The sequence below is a fragment of the Trichechus manatus genome, unplaced genomic scaffold, assembly GCF_000243295.1.
Source record: "Trichechus manatus latirostris isolate Lorelei unplaced genomic scaffold, TriManLat1.0 scaffold00073, whole genome shotgun sequence".
Classification (NCBI taxonomy): Eukaryota; Metazoa; Chordata; class Mammalia; order Sirenia; family Trichechidae; genus Trichechus; species Trichechus manatus.
Window position 1 is genome coordinate 4637267 of NW_004444009.1, and position 16379 is coordinate 4653645.

General features: G+C 37.2%; 1 protein-coding gene across 1 annotated transcript in view; it reads left to right on the plus strand.

Moving 5' to 3' along the window:
* Positions 1 to 16379, plus strand: part of SPAG17 (sperm associated antigen 17) — a 361237-nt gene that overhangs the window by 209265 nt on the left and 135593 nt on the right. The window contains exon 21 of the mRNA XM_004380343.2: positions 14798 to 15037. Within this exon, the coding sequence (XP_004380400.1) occupies positions 14798 to 15037 (240 nt within the window). The remainder of the gene's footprint in view (positions 1 to 14797; positions 15038 to 16379) is intronic.

Below are 16379 nucleotides of genomic sequence, written 5' to 3' on the forward strand. Positions count from 1 at the left end.
AAACCTAGAGGAAATGGACAAATTTCTAGAAACTCACTACCTACCTAAACTAACACAAACAGAGGTAGAACAACTAAATAAAACCATAACAGAAGAAGAGACTGAAAAGGTAATTTAAAAACTCCCAACAAGAAAAGCCCTGGCCCAGATGGCTTCACTGAAGAATTCTACCAAACTTTCAGAGAAGCGTTAAGACCACTACTGCTAAAGATATTTCAGAGCATAGAAAAGGACGGAATACTCCCAAACTCATTCTATGAAGCCAGCATAACCCTGATACCAAAACCAGGTAAAGACATCACACAAACAAAAAAAATTACAGACCAATATCCCTCATGAACATTGACACAAAAATCCTCAACAAAATTCTAGCCAATACAATTCAGCAATGGAGAGACTTTGAACGCATTCCCCTTGAGAACAGGAACCACACAAGAATGCCTTTTATCACCACTCTTATTAAACATTATGCTGGAGGTCCTAGCCAGAGCAATTAGGCTAGAAAAAGAAATAAAGGCATCCAAATTCATAGGGAAGAAGTCAAAGTATCTCAATTTGTAGATGATATGATCTTATGCACAGAAAACCCCAAAGAATCCACAAGAAAACTACTGGAACTAATAGAAGATTTCAGCAAAATTTCAGGATACAACAAAAATCAGTTGGATTCCTTTACACAAACAAAGATACCCTGGAAGAGGAAATCACCAAATCAATATCATTTACAATAGCCCCCAAGAAGATAAAATATTTACGAATCAATCTAACCAGAGATGTAAAAGATCTATACAATGAAAACTACAAGACACTACTGCAAGAAACCAAAGGAGACCTGCATAAGTGGAAAAACATACTTGCTCATGGATAGGTAGACTCAACATTGTGAAAATGTCAATTCTACCCAAAGCAATCTACAGATACAATGGAATCCCAAACCAAATTCCACCGGCATTTTTTAATGAGATGGAGAAACAAATCACCAACTTCATTTGGAAAGGGAAGAGGCCCCGAATAAGTAAAGCATTACTCAAAAAGACGAACAAAGTGGGAGGCCTCACACTACCTGATTTTAGAATGTATTTTACCGCCACGGTAGTCAGAACAGCCTGGTACTGGTACAACAACAGATACATAGACCAATAGGACAGAATTGAGAATCCAGATGTAAATTCATCCACCTATGAGCAGCTGATATTTGACAAAGGCCCAAAGTCCATTAACTGGGGAAAAGACAGTCTCTTTAACAAATGGTGCTGGCATAACTGGATATCCATCTGCAAAAAACTGAAACAAGACCCATACCTTACAGCATGCACAAAAACTAACTCAAAATGGATCGAAGACCTAAATATAAAATCAAACATGATAAGTATCATGGAAGAAAAAATAGGGACAACAAGAGGAGCCCTAACACCTGGCATAAACATAATACGAACCATAAGTAACAATGCACAAACACCAGAAGAGAGACTAGATAAATGGGAACTCCTAAAAATCAAACACTTAACGCTCATCAAAAGACTTCACCAAAAGAGTCAAAAGACAACCTACAGAGTGGGAAAAAAATTTTGGCTACAACAAATTCAATCAGTGTCTAATCTCTAAAATCTACATGATACTGCAAAACCTCACCAACAAAAAGGCAAATAACCTAATTAAAAAATGGGCAAAGGATATGAACAGGCACTTCACCAAAGAAGATATTCAGGCGGCTAACAAACACATGAAGAAATGCTCACAATCATTGGCCATTAGAGAAATGCAGATCAAAACTACAATGAGATATCATCTCACACCAACAAGGCTAGCATTAATCCAAAAAACACAAAATAATAAATGCTAGAGAGGTTGTGGAGAGACTGGAACACTTATACTCTCCTGGTGGTAATGTAAAATGGTACAACCACTTTGGAAATCGATTTGTTGCTTTCTTAAAAAGCTAGAAATAGAAGTACCATACAATCCAGCCGTCCAGCTCCTTGGAATATATCCTAGAGAAACAAGAGCCATCACATGAATAGATATATGCACACCCATGTTCATTGCAGCACTGTTCATGATAGCAAAAAGATGGAAACAACCTAGGTGCCCATCAACAGAAAAATGGATAAACAAACTATGTATGGTACATACACACAATGGAATACTGCACAACGATAACAACAATGAGGTCATGAAATATAACATGGAGGAATCTGGAGGGCATTATGCTGAGTGATTTAGTCAGCCACAGAAGGACAAATATTGTATAAGTCCACTATTATAAGAACTCAAGGAAAGGTTTAAACACAGAAGAAAACATTCTTTGATGGTTAAGAGGGTGGCGGAGGGAGGGTGAGGGTTATTTACTAACTAGATAGCAGATAAGAATTATCTTAGGTGAAGGGAAGGACAGCACACCCTACTGGTGAAGTCAGCACAACTGGACTAAACCAAAACTAAGAAGTTTCCCGAATACAGTCAAAAACTTCGAGGGGCAGAGTAGCAGGGGTAGGGGTCTGGGGACCATGCTTCCTGGGGACATCCAGGTCAGTTGGCATAACAAAGCTTATTAAGAAAGTGTTCTGCATCCTACTTTGGTGAGTGGCAACTGGAGTCTTAAAAGCTTGCAAGCAGCCATCTAAGATGCATCAATTGGTCCTAACCACCTGTAGTAAAGGAGAATGAAGAACACCAAAGACACAACAGAAGTAGTAGCCCAAGAGACAGAAAGGGCCACATAAACCAAAGACTTCATCAGCCTGAGAGCAGAAGAACTAGATGGTGCCCGGCTACCACCAATGACTGCCCTGACAGAAATGTGCAGTGCAGAACTCAAATTCTAGTAAGAAGACCAGACTTAATGGTCTGACTGAGACTGGAGGAACCCTGGAAAGCATGGCCCCTGGATTCTCTATCAGCCCAGAACTAAAACAATTTCTGAGGCCAACTCTTCAGACAGGGATTGGACTGAACTGTGGGACATAAAGTGATACTCGTGAGGAGTGTGCCTCTTAGCTCAAGTAGATACAAGAGACTAAATGGGCAGCTTCTGTCCAGAGGTGAGATGGGAAAGCAGAGAGGGTTAGGAGCTGGTTGAATGGACATGGGGAATCAGGAGTAGAAAGGAGGCGTGTGCTGTCACAGTATGTGGAGAGCAATTAGAGTCACATAACAATTTATGTATAAATTTTTGTATGGGAAAAAATAAAAAAAAATTTAGAAAAAGCTCCTGGTATCATCTGTATGCACATTATAGGAGAAAAATTATAGCACTGTTTTTCATGTTATACCATTGTTTTAATGAACAAGTAGATTTGATTTGATAGTATTTTATCTAGAATTTTTGTGTCTGTAATGAGTGAAATTAGTCATATAGTTGATTATTTAAGGGAGTATATTACTGGCGAGTGATATTGTTTATTTTACAAGCCAATCTATTATTTAGCTGAAAGGTGGCCTCCGGAAGCAGCTTCAGTTCCAAGTTCAAAGGGTATCTTAGGGCCATAGTCTCAGGGGTTCTCTAGTCTCTAGCAGTCCCGTAAGCCTTGCCTTTTTTTAGGAATTTGAATTTTGCTCTACAGTTTTCTCCCATGCTATCCAGGACCTTCTATTGTGTCCCTGGTCAGAACGGATAGCAGTGGTAGGCAGGCACCATCTAGTTCTTCTGGTCTCGGGCTAGAAGATGCCATGATTCTTGTGGGCTGTTATTCCTGTAGACTAGTTTCTTCTCTGAGTCTTTTATTTCCTTCTTTCTGTTTTGCTGCAGATGAGTACAAATAGTTGTGTCTTGGTCTATAGACTTTTGTGTTGTTTTTAACAGGCAAATGGTATTAAGGTTATTTTGGCTTTTAAAGTGAATTGAGGAAGTTCATTAAGATTGCTGTATACAATATCAACTTGGAAAAAACCACAGGACTTCCTATACACCAGCAATAACCAGATAGAAAATGTAATAAATAAATACCATTCACAAGAACAACCAAAACTATAAGGTGCCAAGAAAAATAAATTAATAAAAGATGTGCTAAGTCTTTATGGAGAAAATTACAAAATATTATTGAAGAACATTAACTACCTAAACAAGTAGGAAAATATACCATAGATGAGAAAATTCTATTTAGGAAAAGAAATATACTATAAACTCAATGAAATTCAAATAAACATCCCAGTAGATTTTTTCACAGACCTTGAAAACCTGATTCTAAAATTAATAAGGAAGAATAAAGAGGTTAGAGCAACAAAGAAGAACAAAATTGGAAGATTTACTCTACCAGATATTAAAACTTATATTTCCTTTCTTCTAGTGGCTGTGGACTTTTTTTGCTGTTCTCTTTTTATTTGTTTGAGTTGTGTAGTTAATGTTTTGATTTTGTCTCTTTCTTCTTTTTTGATGTGAGCATCTATTGATATAAATTGTCCTCTGAGCACTGCCTTTGCTGTGTCCCAAAGGTTTTGGAATAATGTGTTTTCATTCTTATTTGATTCTAGGAATTTTTTTATTCCATCTCTGATTTCTTCCATTACCCAGTGGTTTTTAAACAGGGTGTTATTCAGTCTCCATGTAATTGATTCTTTTCTTTGCTCTTCCTACTGTTAATTTCTACCTTGATGATGTTGTGATCAGAGAAGATACTTTGTATTTTCTCAGTGTTTTGGATTTTGTTAAGGGTTACTCTGTGGCCTAAAATGTGGTCTATTCTGGAGAACGTTCCATATGCATTGGAAAAGAGTGTGTACTTTGCGGTAGGATGGTGTGTTCTATATAAGTCTATGAGGTCAGGTTGGCTGATTATTCCCTTTAGGTCTTTTGTATCTTTGTTGACTTTCTTTCTAGATGTTCTGTCCTTTACTGGCAGTGGTGCGTTGAAGTCTCCTACTATTATTGAGCAACTGTCAATTTCTCTTTTCAGTGCTGTTACAGTTTGTTTTATGTATTTTGGAGCCTTGTCATTGGGTGCATAGATGTTTATTATGGTTATGTCTTCATGATGGATCATCCTTTTAATCATTATATAGTGCCCTTCTTTGTCTTTTATGGTGGATTTTGTTTTAAAGTCTGTTTTTTTAAGAAGAGTATTGCCACTCCAGATTTTTTTTGGTAGCAGTTTGCTTGATATAGTTTTTACATCCTTTGATTTTTAATAAATTTATGTCTTTGTTTCTAAGGTGTGCCTCTTGCAGGCACCATACTGACGGATCTTGTTTTTCCATCCATTCTGTCACTCTCCATCTCTTTATGGGTGCATTTAAGCCATATACATTCGTGTAATTATTGATAGGTGTGAGTTTATTGCTGTCATTTTGTAGTGCTTTTTTCTGTGGTGGTGATGTTTTCTTTGTTCCTCTTACCCTCCTGTGCTGAATTCCTTTTGTTTGTGGATTTCTTTTTCATTTCTTTTATTCTTGTAGATTTTGTTTTTACTGAGACTTTATGCTTTTATTCTTTATTTTGATGAGTAGGTTTGTTGACTTTCTTTGTGGTTACCTTGAAATTTACCCTTATCTTCCTAGGTTTGAACCAGTCCATTAGTACCTGGTATTGCTTTGTCTTCCTCTCCATTAGAAGGTTCTATACCTACATCAATTCTCTTTTTATTGTTCTGATGTTGTGGTCATTTACAGATTAACCTCTCTGGTTCCCTGTTGTAATTCTTTTGGTTATGGATAGTCCTTGAGAGTTCATTCCCCTAGGTTGGTATCTGGCTGGTACGATCCTGTGTCCTAGATTCAGCCTGTGAACTGGTGTTGTTTGTTCCCAGATCAAAGGACTCCCTTTAATAATTCTTGTAAGTTTGGTTTGGTTTTTACATAGTCCCTTAATTTCTGTTTATCTGGAAATGTCCTAATTTCACCATCATATTTGAATGAGAGTTTTGCAGGATATATTATTCTTGGGTAGCAATTTTTTTCTTTCAGGGTTTTATATATGTCATCCCATTGCCTTCTTGCCTGCATCATTTCTGCCGAATAATCCAAGCTTAGTCTTATTGTTTCTCCTCTGCATGTGAGTTTTTGTTTTTCTGAATCTGCTCTCAGAATTCTTTGTTTGTCTTTGGTTTTAGCAAGTGTGATTATGATATGCCTTGGTGATTTTCTTTTGGGGTCTATCCTATATGGGGTTCATTGAGCTTCTTGGATGGTCAGCTTTTCATCTTTCATGATATTGGGAAAGTTTTCTGTCAGCAGTTCTTCAATGATCTTCTCTGTATTTTCTGTCCCACCCCCACCCCCCGCATTCTGGAACTCCGATCACTCACAGATTTTTTCTTTTGATTGTATCCCACATAATTCTCAGGGTTTCTTCATTTTTCTTTGTTATTTTTTATGATTTTTCCTCCAACAGAGTTGTATCCAAGTGTTTGTCTTCAATTTCACTGATCCTGTTTTCCATCATTTCAAACCTGCTCCTCAGCCCTTTTACGACACTATTCATTTCTGAAGTCTTGTTGTTTATCTTTTGGATTTGTAATTGTTGTTTTTGTATGATTTCTAGTTGTGAATTTATTTTGGCATTTTGTTCCTGTATTATTTTCCTATATTCTTCACTTTTTTTGTCTGTATTTTGCATGAATTTGTCTATTTTTCCCTCATTTTTGTCTGCTTTTTCACTTCAACTCTTTGATAGCTCTGAATATTAGAGATTTGAATTCCTTATCAGGTAGTGCTAGTGCCTTTTCTTCTACTGGAAAGTCATCTGGTGTTTTATTTTGGACACCTAGTGGAACCATCCTGTCCTGTTTTTGTATGTTTTGATATTGTCTGCTGTCTTCAGGACATTCAGTAGACATTTTCCTCAATTATTGATTGTAGATTTTTTTGTTTCATCCTTTTTTGTTTTATTTGGTTTTGTCTGAGCAGGTGAGCTGCGCATTCTTTGTTGTTTGCTCATCTGTGGGCATGATACTTTTCACCTCTTTCTCCAATGGGCAGGTTCAGTTGCTCAGGTATGGTATAGCAGGGAGGTCCAGATGAAGGGGAGGTGCTGGGGTGAGTTTTTTGTGGCATGTACTAGGGCCAACAGGGCAGGCGTGGAATCAGTGCAGGGTGAGGTCTGGTAAGCTGTGCCTGTGCTGCTTATGGGTGTGATGTTCAGCGCACGGTGCAGGTATGCAGGAAGGAGGGGGGATATTGTGATGTGTGGAGCTAAGATGGGTATGGGAAAGAGGAACAGGAGCGAAAAACGTACAGACAAGAAACAAACAAAAAGAGTGCTAAGGGAGCTTGCCATTGGAGTGGAGAGATGAGAGACTGAGAAATGGAGGAAAAAAAAAGAAAAAAGAAGAAAGAAAGAAAAAGGGTAAAAGAAAAAAATGAACAAATAAAAATTAGGGAGAAAAAAAAAAGCATCCAGGGATCCCACCGGTGCAGTTGTGAGGACTAGAGAAGTTACTCCCAGGCCATGAAGTACAGCCTGGCTAGAAGGAATACAGGTGTCACACGACACCAGGTATTTAGGAGACAGGAAGAGAAGGTAAGTATAGAGAGACGAGAAACTGAGAAATGAGGAAAGACAAAAAGGGAAAAAGAAAGGAATACAAAACAACAACAACAAAACAAAACCAAAAAAAAAAAAAACCAAGAAAAAAGAAATGTCAACAGGGATCCCACTGCACATCTGCACAGACTAAGGAATTAGCTCCCAAGCCATGCAGGATTGCCTGGCTAGAAGGGGCTCCTAAGCCAAGAAAAGAAAAAGAAAACAAACAAACAAACAAATCAAAACAAACAAACAAAAGCCCCGGGGATCTCACTAGCGTGGCGGCATGGGCCAAGAAGTAGTTTCACAGTTGAGCGGCATTTCACAGCCTTTCAGGAAGAAGCCAAGATGGCACACAGAGCCAGGTATTTGAGAGAAAGGAGGGAGAGGTGGTGAGAGATATGGAAGAAATCAAAGGAAGTGGAAAAAAGTACTCAGGGAGCCAGCCAGTGCAGGCAGGTGGAATCCAAGTGGCACCGGCATGAAGCCAGCGCTTCCTGGCCAAAAGACTGTGGCTGCAGGAAATAGAGGAGGCTGAGTGGGGGTGAAGTAGGGTAAGAGGTGGGAAAGTGTATATTGCTGGTTACCAGTTGTTCTGTCTCCTGCTGGAAGCTCCGTGAAGCTGCTTTCCCATACCCCTGTTCGCCCATCTCTGATAGGAGTTCAAGAAGGCAGATCCGTGCTGTGTTAGCTGATAGGGGACCTCTGCATGTATCTCTCCTTGCTCTCTGTTCTCTGTCAGTTTCTTATTCTGTTCAGTGCTTGGCTGAGTTCTTTATCTCTTCATTTGATGCTTAGGGTTTCAGGATTGACATGTGTCTCTGTTTGACTTAGTTTTTGGATGTTTGCTGTGGAGGGATGGCATGGTGCTTCTGTCTATAGAGCCATGTTGCCTGGAAGTCTCAGATATTAAAACTTATAATAAAGCTATTTTTATTAAAACAGTGTGGCACAGAATAGACAAAAGGAACCGAATAGGGAATAAAGAAACAGAGCAACACAAGCAAGCATATGGAAACTTGATATATGACAAAGTTGGCATTATAAAAAATGGATGAATGGCTGGACTTTTTAATAAATAATCCTAGGACAATTTGTTACCCATATGAAAAATTATAAAATTGGATCCATAACTCACTCTATGAGCAAAAATAAATTCCAGGCAGATTAAAAATCTGCATTTGAAAAGCAAAACTTTAAAAACATATGTGGTACTGTATCTTAATGATATTGACATAAGAAAGGATTTCTTAAACAAGAATGAAAAAGTACAAAATATTCAAAAAAGATTACATTGACTATATCCAAATTTTAAACATTTGACTGTTCTTGTCTGGCTTTGAAATCAAGATTATAGTAGCCTTGTTACGTGAGTTGGGGAGCACTTCCTCTTTTTTCTGTTTTCTGAAAGAGCTAAAGATGAGAATTATATGTATTTTCAGTGTTTGGTAGAATTCAACTGTAAAACAGTCTGGACCTTGTGACTTACTGATGGGTAGATTTTTTTTTTTTTAACTACCAAGTCAATTTCTTTAAGGGTTACAAAAATGTAATGTTTTATTTATTCCTTCTTGAAACAAGTTTGATAAGTTATACTTTTCTAAGAATTTTTCCATTTCTTCTAAATTTCCAATTTATTAGCATAAAATTTTAATACTATTCTCTTCCTTTTTTATTCTGCTACATCTGTTGCTAATCTCCTTTTGAAATTCCCAATATTGTTTATTTGTGCCTTCTCTTTTTAAAATTTCCTAGACCATTGGGCAAATCTGCTGCAAAAGATCTCTTTAAAGTGCTTAAAAAGCAAATATATCACTTTGAGGGCTAAGGTGCACCTGACCCAAGCCATCGTGTTTTCAATTGCCTCATATGCATGCAAAAGCTGGACAATGAATAAAGAAGACCAAAGAAGAATTGATGCTTTTGAAGTATGATGTTGGCGAAGAATATTGAATATACCTTGGACTGCCAGAAGAATGAACAAATTTGTCTTGGAAGACATACAGCCAGAATGCTTCTTAGAAGCAAGGATGGCAAGACTTCATCTCACATACTTTGGACATGTTATCAGGACTAACCAGTCCCTGGAGAAGGACATAATGCTTGGTAAAGTAGAGGGTCAGTGAAAAAGAGAAAGACCCTCAATAAAATGGATTGACACAGTGGCTACAACAATGGGCTCAAACATAACAACAATTGTGAGGATGGCATAGGACTGGGAAGTGTTTCATTCGTTATGAGTCGGGATCAACTCGACAGCACCTGACAATAACAGACCAATCTTAACAGAGTTCTGTCAATTTTATTACCATTTCCCAGTGCCAACTTTTATTTTGCTCTGTGCTTATCCCTTCTATTATAACTTTACATTTCATTTCATTCGTTTCTGCTCTACACCTTATTAGTTTTCAGCCAGTCTTGTAATAATATGAAAATTTAATGCTGTAAATGTCCTTCTGAGTGTGGCTGAAGTTGCATTCCTGAAGTTTTTATGTGAAGCATTTTTATTATCATTCAGTTCTAAGTATTTTATAATATCCACTTTTGTTTATTTTTCAAGCTATAAGGTATTTAGAAGTGGGCTTTTTATATACCCAATAATATGAGAAAGGGAAGTTGTTAGCTTTTTATTATTGGTTTCTATGCTAATTTCTCTGTGTGAGAAAACAGGACTGTTTTGACTCTTTGACATTTGTTGACACTTGCTTTTTGACTTAGTGTGTAGTCATTTAAAGAAGCCCTGGTGGCTCAGGGGGGCCCTGGTGGCGTAGTGGTTAAGTGTTTGGCAGCTAACCAAAAGGTCGGCAGTTAGAATCAACCAGCCACTCCTTGGAAACCCTATAGGGCAGTTCTACCCTGTCCTGTAGGGTTGCTATGAGCCAGAAATGACTCAGTGGCAATGGGTTTTGGTAGCTCAATGGTTAAGTGTTCAACTGCTAACCAAAATGTCAGCGCTTCAAACCCACCAGCCACTCTGCGGGAGAAACTCTCTGGGCAGTTCTACTCTGTCCTATAGGGTCACTAAGAGTCGGAATCGACTCAACAGGAATGGGTTTATGTAGTCATTTATCTAAAGGTTACATGTATGCTTGGAAAAAAACACATGAATTCTCAATTATTAGATGCTGTGTTGTATCTATGTCTAGTAGACAAAGCTTGTTAATTGTGTTGTTCAATTAGTCTGTTTCCTTGATGATTTTTGTCTTTTAAATTTATTAGTTATTGGTAGAGGTGTGTTAAATCTCTCATAGTGAAATTAGATTTGAAAGCATTTTTTCAGTTTTCATTTGTTTAATATTTTGAAGCTTTATTAGTAATTTTTCTTAAAATCTATTTTATCTGATATTACTATAATTTCATTAGCTCTCTTTCAGATAGTATTTGAATGGCAAATTCCTTCCTTATATGTTGCCCTTACGTGTTGTGTGCCTTTTGTAAACTAGATATTTTTAAAATGTAGTCCATAGATTTAAAAAAACCTAGATTTTAAAAATTTTTAAAAATATAGTCTGATAATCTCTGTCTTTTAACAGGAAAGTTGAATCCATTTATGTCTATGCTGATTAATGATGTATTTGGAATTTCTTCAACCAGTCTATTTTGTATTGTCTATTTTCTTCCTCTTTCTATGATCCTTTTTTCTTCCTTTCTTGCTTTGTTTTATATTGAGTTTATTTTTTTTTTCCTTTCATTTGCAATCAATTTGATGATGGGGACATTAACTTCGGACCTCAATTAAGTGAAATGTTATCTCTCCCCCCAAAATGGTTCAAAAAAATGTACTCAATTATTAGTTAATAAAAAATTGCAGAAATTTGTTTTCCTTCTTATTGTATAAAACAAAACCTGTTCCATTGAGTTGATTTCATAGGGTTTCCAAGGAGCAGCTGGTGGATTCAAAGTGGTGAGCTTTTGGTTACCAGCTGAGCTCTTAACCACTCTAAACCACTACACCACCAGGCCTCCTCTTATGTATAAGTACCTACATAAAACTAAGCAAATATCTTCACTTTCCTCCAGAGCAATACAAGGTCCTATTGAAATTATTTAAAATTTACTCCCCTTCTCCAAACTTATCCTGTTGCCTAATGTGTAACTTTTATCTTGTTTGTTTTTTTCTTGTTCCCACAAGTTAAACATTATTATTATCATCATTTTACATAGTTAATGTTGTTTAGATTTAGTCCCATGTTTACCGTTTGCTTTGTTGAGCATTCCTTCTCACATTTTATATTCTGGGAGTATTTCCTCTACAAGTTCCTTTAGTGGGGATTTGTTGTGTTGTTTTTGTTAGTTGCCCTCCAACTCATGGCAGGGCAGGATTGCTCTGTAGGGTTTTCAAGGCTGTGGCCTTGTGGGAACAGATCATTAGGCCTGTCTTCTGAGGCATCTATGGGTGAGTTTGAACCGCCAACCTTTTGGTTAGTAGTCCAGTGGTTAACCATTTGTGCCACCCAAGAATTAAACTCGGTTTAATTTAACCCAGTTTTTCATTTATCTGCAAAAAAGTGGCATTATTCTACTCTCATTTATGAAACATAGTTTTCATTTATAAAATTCTTGGTTGACTTTTTAAATTTCCTCTGAGCACTGTAAAGTTATTTTCCCCTTTTTCCTAGCTGACACTGTAGCCATTAATAAATTGTCAGTCTAACTTGCCATTGCTAAACACCCTATCTTTTCTCTCTAGCTGCTTTGAATATATTCAGTAGTATGCTAGTAAATGCTCAGCAATGGCTCTCTAGAAAAAAAGTGTGAATGTCTATATATACACGTTAAGTTTGTAAATTTTGTTGATATAAAGTATGTTTAGCACATAATTTACAAGTACTAATAAAATATAAAATACTCCTTATTGCAAATTCCATATAGCCAATTGATTCTCACAATGTGCTCTCGTAGATTTTTGCCAACTTCTTGTATGCTCAGTCTATAGTTATAATTGCAAATGAGTGTAGTTCCAGTATGAATACTGATATTGTCATTTATGTTAAGAAGACAAAAGTGAAACAACAAAGGTGAAAACAACAAAGACGTGTCTCACTCATTCATCTATAATGTGAATGACTTCTTTGCTGAAGCAGATAATAGTTTTTGAATACTGGAAGAATATTTCCTCAAATTTTTATGCTAGTCACAATGTAGCAGCTATAGACATGACACATTTTTAAATTTAGTCTGCATTATCAACATTTTCTCAAGTCTAGAAAATCAACAAAATAGCCAGTCAAGCCCTGATTTGTAGCATTTGTTGATTTCTGTAGTGTAAATACTCCCACCATGATTGATTTTCAAGCTACCAGCGTAAGGTCAGTGAATATGGAGCTTTGTGTGCAGTAGCACACCATTATGTAGTATTTCCACCATAGAGATACAACTGACATAAGTAGTCTCAAGAGCATAAGTAATAGTGAAATGTAGTAAAATAATTAGGCAGTAGTGAGTTTTGAATATTCATTACCTTTGCTTTTAATATTTCATTTAACTGTACATTTATATAATTGAATTTTTATAATGGCTGTAATTAACAACTGGATCACAAAATTCCTGAGACTATAACAATAAAATCTTGAAGATCAGTGTGAGCTGGGTCTAGCACACCACTGTTATTTCCTGCTTTTGATTCATTGGTCTTCCTGAATGTTAGGATTGGTGTGTTTTATCAACTCTGGAAATTTCACAGCCATTATCTATTCATACACTGCCTTTTCAAAAGTTGTATTTCATTTTTAAGAGTTCCTTCAAACACACCCTTGTCATTTTTGATACTGTCTTATTTCTTATACTTTTGATAACTCTTTTTATTTAAGCTTATTAAAAATAGTTATTTTATATCCTCTCTCTGTTAATTCCAAGATCTGCGGTCTTTGCAGGTATAACTCCACAGTTTATTTCTTTAGGTGCTTGCTCAAGATGGTTTATTTCCTCATGTTTTGTAATTTTTATTGTGAGCTCATGTTAATTGTAACTTTGGCAATTGCTTGAGGATTTACATTGTACTTCTATAGAAATTAATTGATTTTTCTTCTTTTGGGCACATAGAAGCACTACCAATTCAGGATCTCTTCAAAATAAAAATTTAAGGTAATGTGCATTTTGGCCATAAATCTATATAAGGGCAGGCTTGTGGCTAGGAGTTCTCAGAAGAAACTTTTTCTTTTCCCTCCTACCCAGGGTCAAGCAGGCAAGCTAGTATTCTCATGATCTTTTTTTCTAGTTCACCCAATGAAGGTATCATTTTAAAAATTATCGTCTTCATTCAGAGGTCTCTAATCTCATCTCCCAGGCTTTGTCTCTTGTCTCTCAAGCATGATCCATTAAAATCCAAGTTCTAGGCTACCAGGGATGAACAGACAACCCTAGGGAAATGCTGTCTTCAGTGATCATCTACCTCACTGAATTAGTGCTTTCTCATATCCTTTACTTTTATTCCTGCCCTGCCATATACTATGATGATAGATTTTATGTTTTATCCATCATTTTTTAATATGTTCCTCCAGGAATGTTTCTCTGGACATTAGTCTGCCATATTTCTGGTCAACCATCTATCTCTTTTTTATTATTACTATCGTTAATATGTATGTAACAAAGCATTTTCCATTTCAACAGTCTTCACATGCACAATTTGATGACTTTAATTGTATTCATCATGTTGTACAACGATCACCGTTATCCCCTTTAACTTTTTCCATCACCCTTCTCCTAAGCAATGAATCCCTTTTTCCCCCCACCCTGCTACCCTCCCTGGTAACCACTAATAACCTTAAGTCTGTATACATTTGTCTTTTCCAGATCTTTCCATCTTTAGAAACTAAATTATTAGGCTCATTTAGAGAAGGATAAGAGGTAAGGAGACCAGCTAAGAGGCTGCTACAATAGTATAAACCAAAAACCAAACACATTACCTTCAAGCTGATTCCAACTCATAGCGACCCCGTAGGACAGAATAGAACTGCCCCATATGGTTTCCAAGGAGCAGCTTGTGGATTCGAACTGCCGACCTTTTGGTTCGCAGCTGAACACTTAACCACTGCACTGCAATAGTCTAGGCTAAAGATAATAAAGACCTGAACTAAGGCAAATGTAACAGGATGTGAGAGAAGAAGGTGAAGTGAAGAAAGATCTCTGATGAGAACTGACAGGATTTAGTAGATAGAACATGGAGGAGAGGGAGGGAGAATCAAAGATGATTCCAAGGTTTCTATCGCGGTATTCAAACCTGTCAGAAATGATATTTATAAAAATCAGGTTAAATGTTCTCTAAAAAGAACATGAATGGAACCCATATTTAGTTTATTTCAAAATCCCAGTAAATGTATTTTTTAAATGTTTTCACAGGCATGGAAGGAAGAACAAGACCGATTAGCAGAAGAGGAGCGCTTAAAGGAAGAAAAAAAAGCAGAAAAGAAGGGTAAAGAAGCTGGTAAAAAGAAAGGCAAGGATAAGGTAGAGAAGGAAGATAGTAAGTCTTTAAAGAAAAAATCTTCTTTCAAGGATAGAGCTAAAGAGGAGCAAACAAAGCTTCCAGAACCAACAGAGGAGCCCAGCCAGCAATCAGAACCTGAAATAGTTTACCCGGTAAAATCAATTTTCTGAAAAGCTTCTTGGGCCCATTTCTAACTGTTTTGGGAAAACAAGACTTCTGTGGAAACAGCCAGTTACCTTGTTTTCACTGCCAAGGCTTTGGGGTTTTTCCTGTATCACTGAGCTCAGACCTGTAGTCCCTGCTATGATAGCTAGAAACTTCCTGTAGCCAATCACCTGAATACTCTCAGGCCAGTTTTTCTTGAGTACCTTGAAGCTAGGTTACTAGAGGCAGTAAAGATGTAAATTAGACACACAAGCATCCTTTAAGGTATGTATAATGGGCAGCTGTGATAGGTTAACGTGGATACAAGTGTTGTCTTTATCTGTCTCAGATGATAGAATTTGCTGAGTACATTTGCTTGCCTCTGTGCAGACATCCAAGTTTCTAGCTATCTGTTTCTGTGAAATTTTCCCTTTGGCACTCTCTCCCTTAAACAGCAATTAAGAAAACCTAGTGTGGATAAATGGAAAAAAATTTCACAGTCCCTGTCCTTCTTTCCATCTATTACTTGAAGCCAGTAGTTCTCAGGTATTAGCAGGCAGCAGAATCACCAGGTTGTTGTTGTTAGATGCCATCAAGTCGGTTCCAACTCATAGCGACCCTATGTACAACAGAAGGAAACACTGCCTGGTCCTCTGCCATCCTCACAGTCATTGTTATGCTTTAGCCCATTGTTGCGGCCACTGTGTCTTCCTCTTTTTTGCTGATGCTCTACTTTACCAAGCATGATGTCCTTCTCCAGGGACTGATCCCTGCTAACAACATATCCAAAGTACTGAGACGTAGTCTCACCATTCTTGTTTCTAAGGCGCATTCTTGTTGTACTTCTTCCAAGACAGATTTGTTTGTTCTTTTGGCAGTCTAGGGTATATTCAGCATTCTTCCCCAACACCACAATTCAAAGACGTCAGTTCTTGTTCAGTCTTCTTTATTCATCATCCAGCTTTCACATGCATAGGAGGCAATTGAAAACACTGTGGCTTGGGTCAGGCGCACCTTAGTCTTCAAGGTGACATCTTTGCTTTTCAGCATTTTAAAGAGGTCTTTTGTAGCAGATTTGCCCAGTGCAATGTGTCTTTTGATTTCTTGACTGCTGCTTCCATGGGTGTTGATTGTGGATCCAAGTAAAACGAAATCCTTGACAGCTTCAAACTTTTCTCCATTTATCATGATGTTGCTTACTGGTCCAGTTGTGAGGACTTTTTTTTTTTTAATTGTACTTCAGGTGAAGGCTTACAGAACAAATAGTTCCTCATGAAACAGTAGTACACATATTGTTTTATGACATTGGTTAACAACCCCACAACATGTCAACAGTCTAACTTCTCAACC